We start from the raw sequence: 14,425 nt of genomic DNA, 5'->3' as shown, positions 1-14,425 counted from the left end.
GGTTTCTGTTAAACAGGTTACAGGTACAAGTTTTGGTGAGGCAGTTTTCCCTGCTAGAATAAGTTAGGGGAGTGTGTTATGCAAAAAAAGATTTAGTGAAAGCAGCGTATTTCAGGGTACATTCATGTACATATTGAAATTTTTCTATGGAAAGCAGCTTTACATATGTAAGTATACATGAAGAGTGCATTGTTACTGGAGAAAACGAAGAGGAGCCTGTATGACAGGTGTTCCTTACTCTGGCCAACTTTTCTTTGCCTGAGTAAGAAACATAGGAGGAAATCAAGAAGAAATGACTGTTTGGTGTGTCAGTCTCAACCCCCCTTTAATATGATTGAGAAGCAGCATGTATTGTACATGTTAAACGGGCATTGTAAAAGAAAATGCTTGGAACAAGAGGGTGGGATTGTTATTCAACATAGGCAGGTTAATCAGAGCAGAGTGCTTTCCTCCTGAATTCACTGGGTTCTGTGTCTGAGGGCTGGTTGTGCCCTGTCCCAGAACGAGATTTGTTCCTCCGGATGCTCCTGTGAGTGGCGCTGGAAGAGGTGACTGTTGGGATGTTTGCTCTGCAGGCTCTGCACGTCCACAGCAACCTGCCTCAGGTGCCGCCGAGCAGAGCTGCTCCCCTGCTGCTGTGGAAGGTGGGCCGGGCGCCCTGCCCGCAGTTTGTGGCCAAGGCCTTCAGCCATGGCGCTGGGAGCTGGGGAGAGCTGCGTGCTGTGCGGGGCAGAGCCTGGAAATGGGCAACAGATGCACAGAGGATTGCAGCAGCTCCTCCCAGCTGATGCTCAGATGTCCCGTAACAGCAGTTCTCAGGGTGCTTTTGTTGTGGGAATCTTCCTCCTCCTGGTAAATGGCATCACGCTCAAGGCTTCTTTTCAAGGCCTTGTTTTACATGGCAGCCGTCTGTTGTTCAGCTGCCATGTTCCCTTCAAGTCCTGACCCAGCAGTAACCTGCAGCACCCCACTGTCCTTTGCAGTTAAATCAAACTGCAGTGAATGGCATCTTGATCAGAAGTGACAGCACGAATGCTAAGCACATTTTCAGTAGCTTATAAGTGAAATACGTATCTGACTTACAGAAAAGACAGCTGCTAAAGTTCTTCTAGAAAGACACGTTGGTTGATAAAGGAGAAGAAAACCCACACTTGTGATATTATCTCTTGAGGTCAGCAAGCAGCAGCACAGAAAGCCCCCACACATATGTGACAGTCAGCAGGCTGTGTCCACACAGCTGATAAGGCTGGAGAGGAGCAAGCTTTGGATTCTGACATGTTGCAGGGGTCAGACCGTGGGCACAGATACATCCTAACCTAAGTCTTGCACTAAGAAATATATTGAAACTTGTCCTGGGCTCGAATGCTGAGCATTGTGGCAGCAGTCTGCCAAAGCACAGAAACAAAGATGCTTTCACAACAGCTTAAAGGCTCCCTCAGCGTGTCAGGAGTAAGGCTGGTGTGAGGACAGGCTGAAGGACCGGGTGCTAAAAGTGTATTTAAGTACCCGTCACTGAAGTTTTGTTTCTTGGTTCCAGTTTGTGTGACTGGTGACTGGGGAGGCCTCAGCAATTTTGTACTTGTAAAGAACTCGTCTCTGTGCAAACATTGGAATCTAAACTGTGCTAGCTAGCTCTTGTGCAGGCAGATGCCTTTGCAGAAGCTGAAGAAGGCTGTATTGCCAAACTGAAGCAGCATTCCCAAAGAATGCAAGTGAACACTGGGAGGCAATAAGCAGAGCTCCCTAGGAGCTGAAGCACCAGACGTCATTGCTGCAGGCAGAAGTGAAGTGGACAAACCTGAGATGCCACAGTAACATGCAGTTATTGAATACACATCATATGTGTGAATTTAGTTTTGGTTATGCAAGTTTCTCACTGTTTCTGGAGGAAGGCATGGCTGAGAGTTGCCTGCTGGGACACCTCACAGCTTACACTGCGTGCTGTATTGCATCGGGAGCTTGAGGCTGCTGGTGCTGTTCTGCGCAGTGAGCATCGTTTGTGTGTGTGTGGAAGAGCAGTAGGGAGTTGTGTCAAATGCAACATGCAAAGCAAGGGCGGTGCTCTTGGAAATCCAGCTCTAAACTAGTAATTCTGTAGCACTTGTGTCTGCTTCTCTTGCTATTTGTTGCTTTTAATGAAATGAACCATTCCGAGCATTTTTGATTTTGGCTAGGAAATAGGGGTGAAATGGCATGATGAACTCTGAACTCACTGAACCTCTCCCTTACTTCACTGTGAGTCACAGCTTTTACTGAAGTCTCTCCATCCGTGAAAACACTGGATAGCAAAGCTCGTTGGCTGCGATATGGAGAGGTTCTTTGGTCTTCCTTTTGCAGCTGCCCTCCCTAAAGTAATGGCAAGTCTTTATCAGTAATTCAAAGTAGAAGTGTACAAAACGACACCAGCCTTCAGCCTTCCTGGAGCTCTCCTCACGGGGAGAAGGTGGTGGTCGTCTCTGTCTCCATGGCAAAGGAGAACCTCTTGCTCTCACGGCAGGACGACAGCTGCCAGAGGCGCTCCTGGCTCAGGCAGCCCAGCTCCTTCAAGAGCTTGAAGAGGTCATTGCGGAATTTGACGCCTATGAAGGCGTAGAGGAAGGGATTGAGGCAGCATCGGAAGCAGGCTAGAGTGTAGGTCACATCGTCTGCCATGTCAAGCTTCTTGCTCTGCTCGCATGAGCTGGTGTTGTTGAAGACTGAGATGGTCTTGGCCAGCATGACGCCGTTGTAGGGCAGCTGGAAGACGACGAAGACGATGACCACCGCAATGATCACCTTGATGGCTTTGTTCTTCTCGAAGTTTCGGGCCTGGAGCAGCGTTTTGATAATGATGAGGTAGCAGACAGACATGACCGCCAGGGGAATCAAGAAGCCAAAAACCATCTGGGACACTTTGATGCCAGTGTTGAAAGTCTGCAAGTCGTTAGCAATGATGGAGCACCGGGGGTGGCTGTCGTAGTTATTTACACCGCTGTGAACCAGCTCGGGGATTGAGAGAACGAAGGCCAGGAGCCAAATGAGGATGCACGTGACTTTGCTAATGAATATCATCCGGGGGCGGAAGCGGTGGGCGGAGGCAGCCTGAACAATGGCGAAGTACCTGTCGATGCTGATGGACAGCAGGAGCAGCATCCCGCTGAAGAAGCTCATTTTGCAGATGCAGTAGACTGCTTTGCAGGCAAATTCTCCAAAACACCAGAACGTGGCCGCACTCGTGGCCCAAAATGGGAGGGTCAGCAGGAACAGGATGTCTGCCAGGGCCAGGTTCAGCAAGTAGATGTCTGTCATGGTCTTTAGCCGCTTGAAGTAGATGTAGGTGAGCATCACCAGCCCGTTTCCCAGCAGCCCCGTGAAGCAGATGAGAGAGTACATGGCTGGGAGGAAGGCGGCACGGAAATCACGGACTTCCTTCTTCTCACACAGGATCTCAAACATGTTGTAGTCAATGGTGGTGTTGGCGTCGTAGTCGTCAGTGACGTTGTTCCCAGCACAGAACTAGAACAGGGAAGGAACAAAGCCATTGAGACAGGTACCGCACCGCCCCTGTCCCTCAGTGTTTTCCAGCGGGGGACTGATGTCAGCCTGTACATCAGCAGCACCCAGCCGTGGCCAGGGATGTCCTAGGGAGCAGAGTTGTCTCATGGCTGACAGCGTGGATAAATACGTGGGGTTTGGGGTTCTTGGGGGCTCATCACGGGAATTCAGCAAGAAAAGTTAGTGTGCAATCAGTATAACACCTGAAACTCTGGAATGTGTGGCTGTTATCCAGAATGCATCAGGACCCAAACACAGCGTTATGTACACGGTCAGCTGTTAGATGAAATGGAAAAATAACACAGCCTTTGCTGTTCTCCTTCTCTCAGCAAAAACTTCCTCCTGACTGAGTCTACTTGTTTGGCATTTTCTAGCTTCAGTTCACCTCCCTTCCCCATCTGAGATACTCCTGTTGCTCACATGCACTTCTCATGGCAGTGCCAGGAGCTGCTCACGGCCATCAGCACCCTGGCATTGCGAGCACCGGGGTTCCCACGGCTCCCTGGCCTTCTACTCCCTGCTCCCACCAGGGCTGAGCCTGCAGGCGGCGGGGCTGCACACAAAGGGCTCTGCTGGAAGGCAAAGCCGGAGCCTCCCTGCCTCCCTCGGCTGTTGTTTCTGCTGAGCGAATAGAGGTGTCAATGAAACTGCGAGGAAACGCGGCCAGCAAAGCAGGAAATGGTTGCCGTGCTGACATGGATGGGTTGCTGGCATCTCATTCACAGCCCCTGCCCCGATTTCAGTTCTGATTATTCTTGTTTCATCTTCCTACACTGCCACGCTCAGCAGAGCAGAGTGAGCCTGCGGTGGCTCTGCCCTGCTTTCCGTGAGCCATCGCTCTCCAGAACCTTCTCCCCATTGCTCGGAGATGAAAGGTTTCCCCTGGATACCTCTGCCCTTATCACCAATCTCTCAGCACGCTCCGTCTCAGGCAGGCCTGGCTTTCACCACATCCTGCGTGCAATCTGGAGGCACGCCGCCAGAAGTGAAAGGGGAAAGCAGAGTGCAGGCCTCGCGGAGCCTCAGGGAGCCCGAGCCGGGGACGGTGGCGGGGTTGAGGCTGCTGCTGTGGTTGCAGGAGCGTGAGTGCTGGGGGCCGGCCTGCAGGTCAGGAGCGGGTCACAGCATTGGGCTCCTCCTTGCTGCTTCACACCGGCTCTGAGCAGGAAAACATGGAGGAGGGCGCCTGCTTTGCCCGGGCGCATCGGCCCTTCAGGACTGACGCCGGTCAAAGCGCAGCGCTGGGTCCGGGAGCTGGGAACACCTGCGTGCGGTGCTTGGTTCTTCACTGCACACACTGCTGTGAGGATGGGACTCGGTTCTAACAGTCGGGACTGCCTTAAGATCTGTTTATCCTGTTGTTTTTGTTCTTTCGTTGATGTCATCCCTTTCGTTTGCTTTCCCTCTGGTTTTAACTCTGCCCTCACCGCCCACCTCTGGGTGCTGGGTTATGAGTGTGAGCAGCCGTGTGCCCCACGGGTCTCTCTGGGGCTGTGGGTGGCTGTTTTGCCTGTTTCTGAGATCTCTCTTCACCCACAACACAAATGCAGCTGCATTTCAACAACACTGTTTTCAACATCTTACCTGAAAAATTAGAGGAAGGCTGAAAGCAAGGGTGACCTTCAGCTGTTTACCTAAGGAAGAAGAAGACACCGTGTTAGCAGTCAGGTCGGGATTTCTGCTTGAAAAGCAGAGGTAGCACACTTGGCTGTGGCATTCTGAACTCTGCAAAGCTCCCTGCAGCTGCACAGACAGAAAAGGCGATGAAGATGCTCACAGGACAACCTGGGGTCGTGCACCAAGCCACTGTCAGAGCACCGATTGAGTCTCTGAAGCCCGGCCTCTGCAGCCTCATCTGATGGCTGACGACAATTAGCGCAGTGTAACCATTTTTACTGCAGACTTCTTTCTCTTTCCTCCTCACCCCCCAAGCTGACAGCTTCATGCTCCTGAAGGGTGCAGCCAGCAGCCCATCTCCTGAGCTCTGAGCTGAGGGTGAAGCACACTCAGTGTGTGTACAAACACAGCTGTGAGTGCAGTCAGTTTGGCACGGCTGATCCTGGCAGTGTGCTGACCGGACTGCAGATCAGGAAGGCTCTGCTCCCTGCTGAAGTACGGAGCCGAAGCTGGCTGAAATTTATTGCTTGTCTAAATGTCAGAGCTGGCTTCTGCTGCCTTTGGATGTGGAGATGCAGCACGCTGTCAGCTGGGAGGAAAATTAAATTCAGAGCCAGATGTGAGAGCAATCTCAGACAAACAGCTCTTCCTGCTGTGGTTAGTAGAGACATAGAGGCCAGTGAAAGCTTTCTCTTCTCTCTATTTAAAGCACATGCCAGCATCTACCTCAGGCAGTTGTGACCGAAAATTGCTGAAGCTAGGAGGCAACCTGGCAGCTGTGAGCTGTGTCTGCCTGGATGTGTGGCACTGAACTCTGTGATCCCTGAGGGTCTCCTCCAGCTCAGAGAGTTCTGCCACTGTCTGCACGGCACAAGGCAGCCCCCCATGCTGCAGCCCCTGCCTCCTGTGATCACCTGCTCTGGGATTGCTGAGCAGGGCCCACCCTCAGGCAGGAGATGCCTCTGGCTGTGGCTGCCCGTTTCCTCTGGTGACCGTGCTGTTGTCCTCACAGATGAGCATTTGTTCAGAAGTTTGGCTGAACCCTTTGCCCCTCGGTGCTCAGCAGCCACATGCACAGCTCTGCTCTGGATTGCTGTTTGCTGCCTCAGAGCTCCTTCACACCCTTCCCAGCTCTGCCGGTTCCTGTGCTGGTGCTGCACCGGACCAGGAGAATGCACTGCAAGCCCAAACTGCTGAAACCCTCTGCCTGTGTTCAATCAGCCTCAGGTGCCTGGGTTGCTGGCACGGGGTCACTGCCCTGGCAAAAACACAGTTGGTGCCAAGCGATGCTCTCCACCAAGCTTCTGGCTTCCCAGGGACTGGGATGGGGCTCATGCCTGCTGGCGGTGCTGCTACCTCTGCTGGCTGTCGCTTCTGGGAGCTGGGGCCTCAGAGGTGATTTAACTCCTAGAGGCTGTGTGGAAGGGAGGCAGAGAAGAGCCGCCGGTCCCCATGGCGAGGACACCTGAATCCGCCTCCCTCCTGTCCCACGCAGGGAGCACAGCCTGCCTCCTGGTTCCACGCTGGTGCAGCAGCACTGTGTGCTTGTCCAGGAGCAGCAGCGCCTTCCCCTGCATCTCCCCTCCCCAGTGCCTGTACCCAGTCCGGCCCCTGGCCCACCTGATGGGCACAAATGCACAGCAGTGGAGAGCTGCCTTTTTTTTACCAGCATCACCCTTTGAGGTGCCTAACAGAAATAGAGCTGATAACAAAGTGACTCAACTAACGATCTGCAAACAGATCAGCCAGGTATCATTCCTTTGAAGAGCTTCACTTTTTTTTTCCTCAGCTGCTGTTTCACGTATCTTAAATGTCAGATGATTTTCAGTATAAAAAGGCTTGCACTTTCCATCCCCTCACCCCAGCTTACACATTTGCAAAGGCAAAAGGGGCAGTGCGGGTCCTTGAGTCACCACTTTCACATTAAGGATGGGACTCATTTCTTGGTGCTGTGCTTGCAGGAGCCTGGGGCAGGGCGGGAGGGAGAGGGGAGCAGAAGCAAATGGGCTGTAGAGAGGAAATGAGGCCCACTTTGGAGTTTAATGGGCAGTTTTAGGTAGCTGTACGTTTTCTGGCCTCTGGCAGTTCTCAGCTGTGGGTTTTTTCGTAAAGTTTCGTTCCTCAAAATATTAAGAAAAAAACCCCTTCAAAAGTCCCTGTAACAGTTGGAGCAGCAGCCTCCCTTCTCAACACTCAGCCAACTCAGTGCACTGAGTCAGGACGTGCCCCCAAGCCCCCAGCGAGCCCCCACCTCCCTCGGCAGCGCTGCACTGCTGCAGCCCTCAGGAGCACATTGCCCTGCTGCAGGCCGTGGGAATGGAGGGGGAAAGAACTGCTCTGTGCAGAGGGGAGCGGGCAGCTCAGCACCACATCCATCAGATGAACTGCGAGGAGATGGCGGCCCCGGCTCAGTGCAGGGCTGCAGCTGGTCTGCATGCACAGGGCGAGAGCAGGAGGGGAGCAAACCTGCTCTGTTAAACCCTCGTGGGCAAAGGATCTTTTGTTCCTGGTGGCCAGGACTGCAAAGTGCAGCTCAGCGCACGTGTGGGCAGTGAGCAACGTCCCGCCGAGATCTCTACCCGTATTCGGGTTTCTGGTGCCTCTTCACCATCACTATCGTTGGCTTTTGGGGAAAGAACCGGATATTTCTGAGAAGGATTAATCATACTTAAACAATAGAATGACTTTTGGCAGTTAACAGCTCAGTGCCAGTTTCCCCCTTCTTTCCCCCCTACTTCTCACTGCAGACAGGAAAGATGGGCCAGAGGGAGGGTAGCAGAACCGTGTCGCACGGTTTGCTTCATGCACTCACAGATCTCAGTCAGACACGTTGATGATCTGTTTCCACCCCTCTTAGGAAACTGAGATTCAAGAAGCAGAATAAACAGAGATAAGTCAATTGCAGAGGCTCACATAGGAGAGGGGATCGGCTCGGCTGCTACCTGCTCAGCAGCAGTGCTGCACATCCCCAGCCGGGCCTGCAGGGCGCTGGTGTGAGCTGGCAAAGTGTGAGACGTGCAAGGAGCAGACAGCCTCGTGCTGCCGTGCTGCCGGGGACACAGCAAGTGCCAAAGAGCAGCGCCTCGCTCCCATGGCAGGGCGCTCTGCTGCAGTGCAGACCCACGCTGTGCCCCAGCTCAGGCTGCTCCAGGTGCAGGCAAATGCAAAGCCCGATTTTTGCACTGGTTCAAGATTTGGTGGCTGCAGTGAAGATATTCAGTCACACAAATTTCAATAAGCGAGGAGGTTTAGACAAGAGGAAACTCCCATCCCTTGATTTATCCATGGGAGCGTAGCATCACCAAGGAGATGGAAGGTCTTATAAAGAAACATGAGAAAAAGATAGGAATGGCATGGGAAGAACTCGCTTTTGGACAGCAGAGCCTCCTTGAAATTCCCCCAGGCTGCCCTTTTTTTATGGTTTGGAAGCAAATTGACCTGAGATCTGTGAGATTTGTGCTCTTTGTCTTCTTGTGGAGAAGATGGTTTTGGCTGAGTCCTCTCGTTCAGAGCACACAGAAGGAAAATTAAACCCTTTTATATTGAATAATCCTGTGCCCCAGGGCATGGATTTGGGCATTCTCCCTATTAATAAAGACGCAGATGAAGGCAGGGCAGGTACTCACCGCCGTCCATGGTCTTGTTTCTAACAGCCAAAGTCACGGTGCTGCTGAGAGCATCGTCTGCACAGCGCAGCCTGGGTGAGCGCCAGCTCCTGCCTGAGCCCCTCTTCGGGAAACGGCCTTTTATACTTCCTGCACCTCGGCAAGAGCCCGGTGACGTGCTGACAGTCAGACCCTCCTCCTCCTCGTGCTCTCGGATTGCTGTGCTGCTCCCCGTGCTCCCTGCATGCACTCATGCTCAGGTCCTTCCTCAGCGCGCTCTGAGGGCTGCACGCGTCCACACGCTCCATTCTGAGAGCTCACGGAGCAAAGCAGCTCCTGCATTTGCACTTGGAATGTGGCAAAGGGACGGGAGCAGGGTTTCCACAGCAGAGCCTGCTTCGTCACTCAGAACGCGGTGCTGCAGGAAACAGGGAAGTTTCCCATTTCCACTCAGCCCTTTCTAGGAAAGGTGTCCACCCACCACACGACAGCCGTCCCATCGCGCAGCCCTTCTGCCTGTCCGCATCAGCACCCCCCCAAGCAAGTGGGCTTCCCCACCTCTTTCTGCTTTCTGGTGGTTTTGCTGTACCATCTGCTGAGGCTCGGCGCACGCCACCTTCCTCTAAGAGGTTTTGCACATCTGCAGTCCTGTGCCTTCCCCAGCATCACGCTGCTGCAGAGGTCTGAGCTCAGCGGAGCCCGGGAGGAGCTCACACTGCAGGGATTCACTTTGGCTCATCCCATTCCTGAGGGCAGTGGCTCAGTGTCACTCAGTGGCTGTTTGTGGCTGTTTGAGCTGGATGCCGCTTCTTGGAACTGTTCTTCTGACAGGTAGAAACATAACCAGAGAAATAAGAAAAGGAAACCCTGTCCTGCCTACATTGTACTGCAGCTGATGTACAGATAACGTGCTCTGCAGCAAACTGAATCCAGCAGCCGCTGTCAGAACCCACGCTGGGCAGCCGGTGTCCAGCTCTGAGCAGTGCCTGCCTCGTGATCCGAGCAGCGTCCTGCCAACCAGAGTGGGTTTCACATGGGGTTTGTTCACAGGGAGCAGGGGAATTGCAGCAGTGTAATTGGGAGAGACACCAACACTCGGGTAGCTTCCCATAGCAGAATCCAGCTGTCTGCACATCCCAGCCGAGAACAACTCTTCTCAGCACTGGAGCCCCACAGCCCCTGCAAGTCTGGGGCACTGAGGAGGGCTGACATGATTTCCTTTCGTGTAGTTTAGCACAGAAAGACCTGAAGATGGGGTTCTGAATAAATGTGTATCATATTAGAATGAAGATACTGTAATGGTTAACCACAGCTAAAACAGGACCTCACTAGAATCTGAGTTTTATTTCAGAGTAACCCTAAAGCTGCTGAGCGCTTGCTGCCATGCCTTCGAGACTGACTGCCTCAGCTTGCAGCAGAACCTCACCTCCCAGCTCCTAAGCCCCAGTTAAACACATCAGCAGTCACAGATCACTCGGGGGTCTCCCAGGCTTCAGCTGCAGCCCCTCCCCAGCCCTGTGCCCACCCGGCTCTCGCTGCAGTCCCCCCTCAGCATTTCCTTCCTAGGAGGCCGATCCCACTGCGGTCCTTCCCTCATCCTGGCGTCCTCCCCAGCCCTGCACACCACGTGGACTCACTGCAGCTCAGGCACCTGACAGCTGTCACCCCTTTATTTGGCTTTGCTTTTACAGTTTCCCTGCCCCACACATACATCCCTGCCTGCAGCATGGAGCTCCGTGATCCTGGAGGTCCCTTCCGACCCAAGGCACTCTATGATGCTACGATCCCTGGCTTTTCAGTGCACTCTCTTGTGTCTTATCTGCAGGCAGGTGCCGCTCACACCCCGGTGACTTTTTATTGCTCTATTTTCCTTTTGTTCATCAGCTATCCTAGCAGGTACGCTGCCTTTGAGAGCTGCACCTTCAAACCACTTCCGCCAATAAGGACGAGAGATGAAAGGCTTCCCTCCAGCACCGGCAGAATACCCAGAAGAGCTGGGCGTGGGGCGTCGTGCTGCTCTGCGCTGCCTGCACAGCAACGCGCTGCCGGCTGCACGGACCGCCCTGGGAGCCGGGAGGGGGGGCCGCCGTGTGGCTGCGGTGCATCTCCAGAGCCGCAGTGGCGATGGAGCACTGAGAGGCGCGGGGCGGCTCACAGCTCCTTTCCCTCTGTGTGCGAAGCCCCGGCGCCCCCGAGCCGCGCGCTGCCAGAACCAACTCCAGCAAAGTGTTCATTGTAAGCATTTCCAGTTCTGCGAAGAAAACAATCCGCTTTTTCTTATGACGCTGAATCTTCTCGTACGGTCTTGTCTTTGCAGTCTATTTCACGCCTCTGTGACTTTCTTTGATGTTCCCCCTTTAACGTGTGCATCCCACGAGCTGCCCTTACAGGAGTGTGATCCTGCTTGAACAACGCAGGGTCTCTGAGGCCCGGGCCCAACAGGCACACAGCACTGTTTGCTCACCGCAGCGCATTCCGACGTTCAATAGCTATTAGAAAAAAGAGAAAAAGGCGTTTTGGTCTTAGGTGAGAACCTAGATTGGCAACAGCTGCACTGCAAGAACAGCAGAAATTGGTGATAAAAGTCACGAGCGAGAGGTCAGAGTGTCAGAGCTGCACAGGGGTTCATCAGCACGACTTCAGGAGACAGCGGAGTTCCTTTGGGTGAACTGCAGTGAAAACTTGTGACAAATCTCAGCTGCACAGAGAATCACCCACACAAACCCCCCAGCCTGGCTGGAGCTGCTGGTAGTTTCAGGTGAACAAACCAGGCAGAGCATCAGTGCCTCCCTTTGCTCTCTGCTGCGCTGGCAATCTGCTCTACAGCATGGAAGAGTTTGTCCCACTGCTGCAGGATGCTGGAGTCGCCCAGACAGGAGCAATGGTGGCTTAAGGGTGAATGTCACTCATGTGCTCGCTTCCCACTGATGTCCCTCTTATGTTGGGATGGGACCTCGACATTTGCTGTTTGCAGTGCCTGGCTTGGGATCTCCTACCTCCAGCCCTGCCTCATGCCCAGACACCCCCTCACGTCTTGGGTTACTGAGCTGGGGGATGTGTGGGGAAGGTTCATGCGGTGCAGTCAGTACGTTTATTCTGGAGAGGGCTTTTAGGGTTTTCTTCAAGCAAACAAAATAGGAGAAGTGAAATTTTAAGTAAATTCCTGACATTAAGAGCAGTACTGAGCTGGGATTCCACGCTGAGAGGAGTTCTGAGAGTGGTTTTAGGGGATGCCCTGAAAAAACAGATAAAAACGAATCTTGTGATTATCATCTCACTGTGAGGTTATTATAAGATTCTTATCCACCCAGAAGAGGAAGCAATCTGCACAGCAGGCAGGTTTGCCTCGGGGGCACACAGCTGCCCCTGCTGCCTTCTGGTCAGCCACAGCAGGGAAGGAACACGCATGGTGACGCTGGGAATTCACCTTCCTCACGCCTGCGTCACAGCGTGATGCTGTTTGTTTCCACAGAACAAAAAACTGTTGACCAGTTCAGCATCTGCTCTGCACGCTGGCAGCTTCCTCACCCTGCAGTCCAGGAATTGAGCTGAGAGCAGAAGCACCCAGAGATGCAAACAAAAGGGGAGAGATCTGGTTGGCATCTCTGGTTTGCAGCTGAGATGTGAAGGAGGAGAGGGGCGGTGGCTGCCCCACACGTCACCAAACCCCTCTGGGTCAGGGCCGGGTGCTGCCTGCAGATCTGCTCCTTTTGGCCACCAAGTTCATTTGAGCTGAAGGGGTCTGTGGTGAACAAACAGATCCTTTATGGCCTGAAGTAACATGAAACGGAGACAGATGGTCATGTGTGCATGATAGGAGAGGAAAGGCAGGGACTAAGAAGCAGCAGGAAGATACCCATGGACACTATGGGTACCATGGTGGGGAAGGTGCGTGACTGCTGGTTTTGACTGGAGAGAGTTATGAAGCGTTCCCTGAACTTTGCTCCCGCTCAGATTGGGAGCTGCCAGCACCTTCCTGGAGGATATCAAACACCAGTGGGCAGGGGAACATTCCACGAGAGGAAGAGGTGCAGTTGGGTCGCTTAGAAGAACTGAGAAAGGTGAAGTGCCATCATCTGCTCATGCACAGAGCATCCTTCCCATAGCCTGTATGACCACCTTCCATGCATGGGGTTGAACGCATGCAGCAGATTGGATATGGAACGGGGAACAACAATCCTGCCAGCGGCTTCCCTGCGAAGAGCTGAGCCAGATGTGCATCACATACATGACAGGGTAAGAAAGCATTTGCTGATCTGCTCTGCTCTGCTGTTACTGCTCCCATCCGACCTTTCCCCTATTGCAGAATTGATGCCTGCATTAAAACACATCTTTCTTATTGTTATTTTTTTTTTTAAGTAGAGATGATTTACAAAGAACAAAATGAACCTGTGTACAGAAATTCTGGGCTTCTGTAAGTGGAGCTGTACGTGACAGTTTACAACCCAGTATGATTCCAACCCAATAACTGCAAAACCACTTCAAAAAAAACCCAACAAAACACGAAACCCAAAGACCGTGAAAAACACACACACACACACACGCGTTAAAGAAGGAACCGAGAACAACAACAGCGCGATCAGAGCAAGTTCTGTGCCTTCAGCCGCCGCTCTCCTGCGGCTCTCAGCGCAGCGCACACAGCGCAGCCCCGCAGCGCTCGAGGAGCCGCACCGCCGGTGCCGCACTGGGGCAGATTTCACACCCAGCGATGAGCAGCGCCGGCTCTCAGCGTTCAGACCTCGGTCGGCAGCTGCGGCTCCCGCTGCCCGGCGCTGTGACGCAGCTCCGCACCCCAACCCGGCGCATCGCGGCGCCCCCTGCTGGCAGCGCGGAGCGGCCCCGGCTCTTATCGGCAGCGAACGCGGAGCTTTTCCTCCCCGTTCCGCAAAGCCCGGTGCGAGGTGCCGTCGCTCCAGAGGGGTTCGCATTTGGTTGCAGCGGAGCGATTCGCGTCCTTGGCCTGGCTGCGCACCGAGCTGAGCGGCTCCTCATCTCCCCCCCTCCCCGGCGGTGCCGTTTGCTTCTCTCTGACGTTTTATCCCGTTAAGCAGCGCCGGTCCATTCTGTTCTTTCCTGCTGTAGGGACAATCCTTTCTGCAAGCAGAGCTCCCACGGCCGAGTCCTGGTTTTGCTGGAAGCAGATGAGCCTTGCAGGGCTGTTCCCTGCGATGCACAGGTAATATTTTGTTAAACTCGTGCTCGGTGGTAATTCGGGTGCACAGAGATCCTTGGGTCTCAATAGGAACAGCTCTGATGTTGGGTTGCTTTTGAAAAAGTCTCAAGAGGACTCCCAAGGGTTTCAACACCTGAATACCTTCCAGCCGTTACCCTTTGGGTCTGCTTTGTGCCACGTAACCTTTAGGTCAGCTTTGTAGGTCAGAAGGTTTTGGGGTGGCAATGATTCCTAATTACATTGATGCAGGGGAAAGAGAAAACAAAGAACATTTTTTTTTTTTTTTATTAACCCAGGCTTCTTAAGTCGCTTTATTTTTTTTTGTGGTGAGATAAAAGCATATTTTTGAGAACTACAGAAGAGAACCTTTGCCTTCTTCATTTTACCTACAGAGCAAACCCAGCAGCAAAGTGCAGAGCAGCAGCTATGGCAGAGGTCAAACAGCGTGAGTCAGCCCCAGCAAAGCCCACATTCTCTTGAAGGGAAAAACAAAGTG

General features: G+C 53.2%; 1 protein-coding gene across 1 annotated transcript; it reads right to left on the bottom strand.

Moving 5' to 3' along the window:
* Positions 1-512: 512 nt before the first annotated feature.
* CCR7 (C-C motif chemokine receptor 7) lies at positions 513-9,439 on the bottom strand. The gene is made up of 3 exons (XM_052700278.1): positions 8,778-9,439; positions 5,119-5,168; positions 513-3,495 (listed from the first exon to the last, which is right to left on the bottom strand). The coding sequence occupies exons 1-3, from the start codon at positions 8,785-8,787 to the stop codon at positions 2,431-2,433; spliced, it is 1,125 nt and encodes a 374-aa protein (XP_052556238.1). The 5' UTR covers positions 8,788-9,439; the 3' UTR covers positions 513-2,430.
* Positions 9,440-14,425: the final 4,986 nt, after the last annotated feature.

The sequence above is a fragment of the Tympanuchus pallidicinctus genome, unplaced genomic scaffold, assembly GCF_026119805.1.
Source record: "Tympanuchus pallidicinctus isolate F22 unplaced genomic scaffold, pur_lepc_1.0 scaffold39, whole genome shotgun sequence".
In the NCBI taxonomy this organism is placed as follows: domain Eukaryota; kingdom Metazoa; phylum Chordata; class Aves; order Galliformes; family Phasianidae; genus Tympanuchus; species Tympanuchus pallidicinctus.
This window is presented reverse-complemented; position numbering and strand designations above follow the sequence as displayed.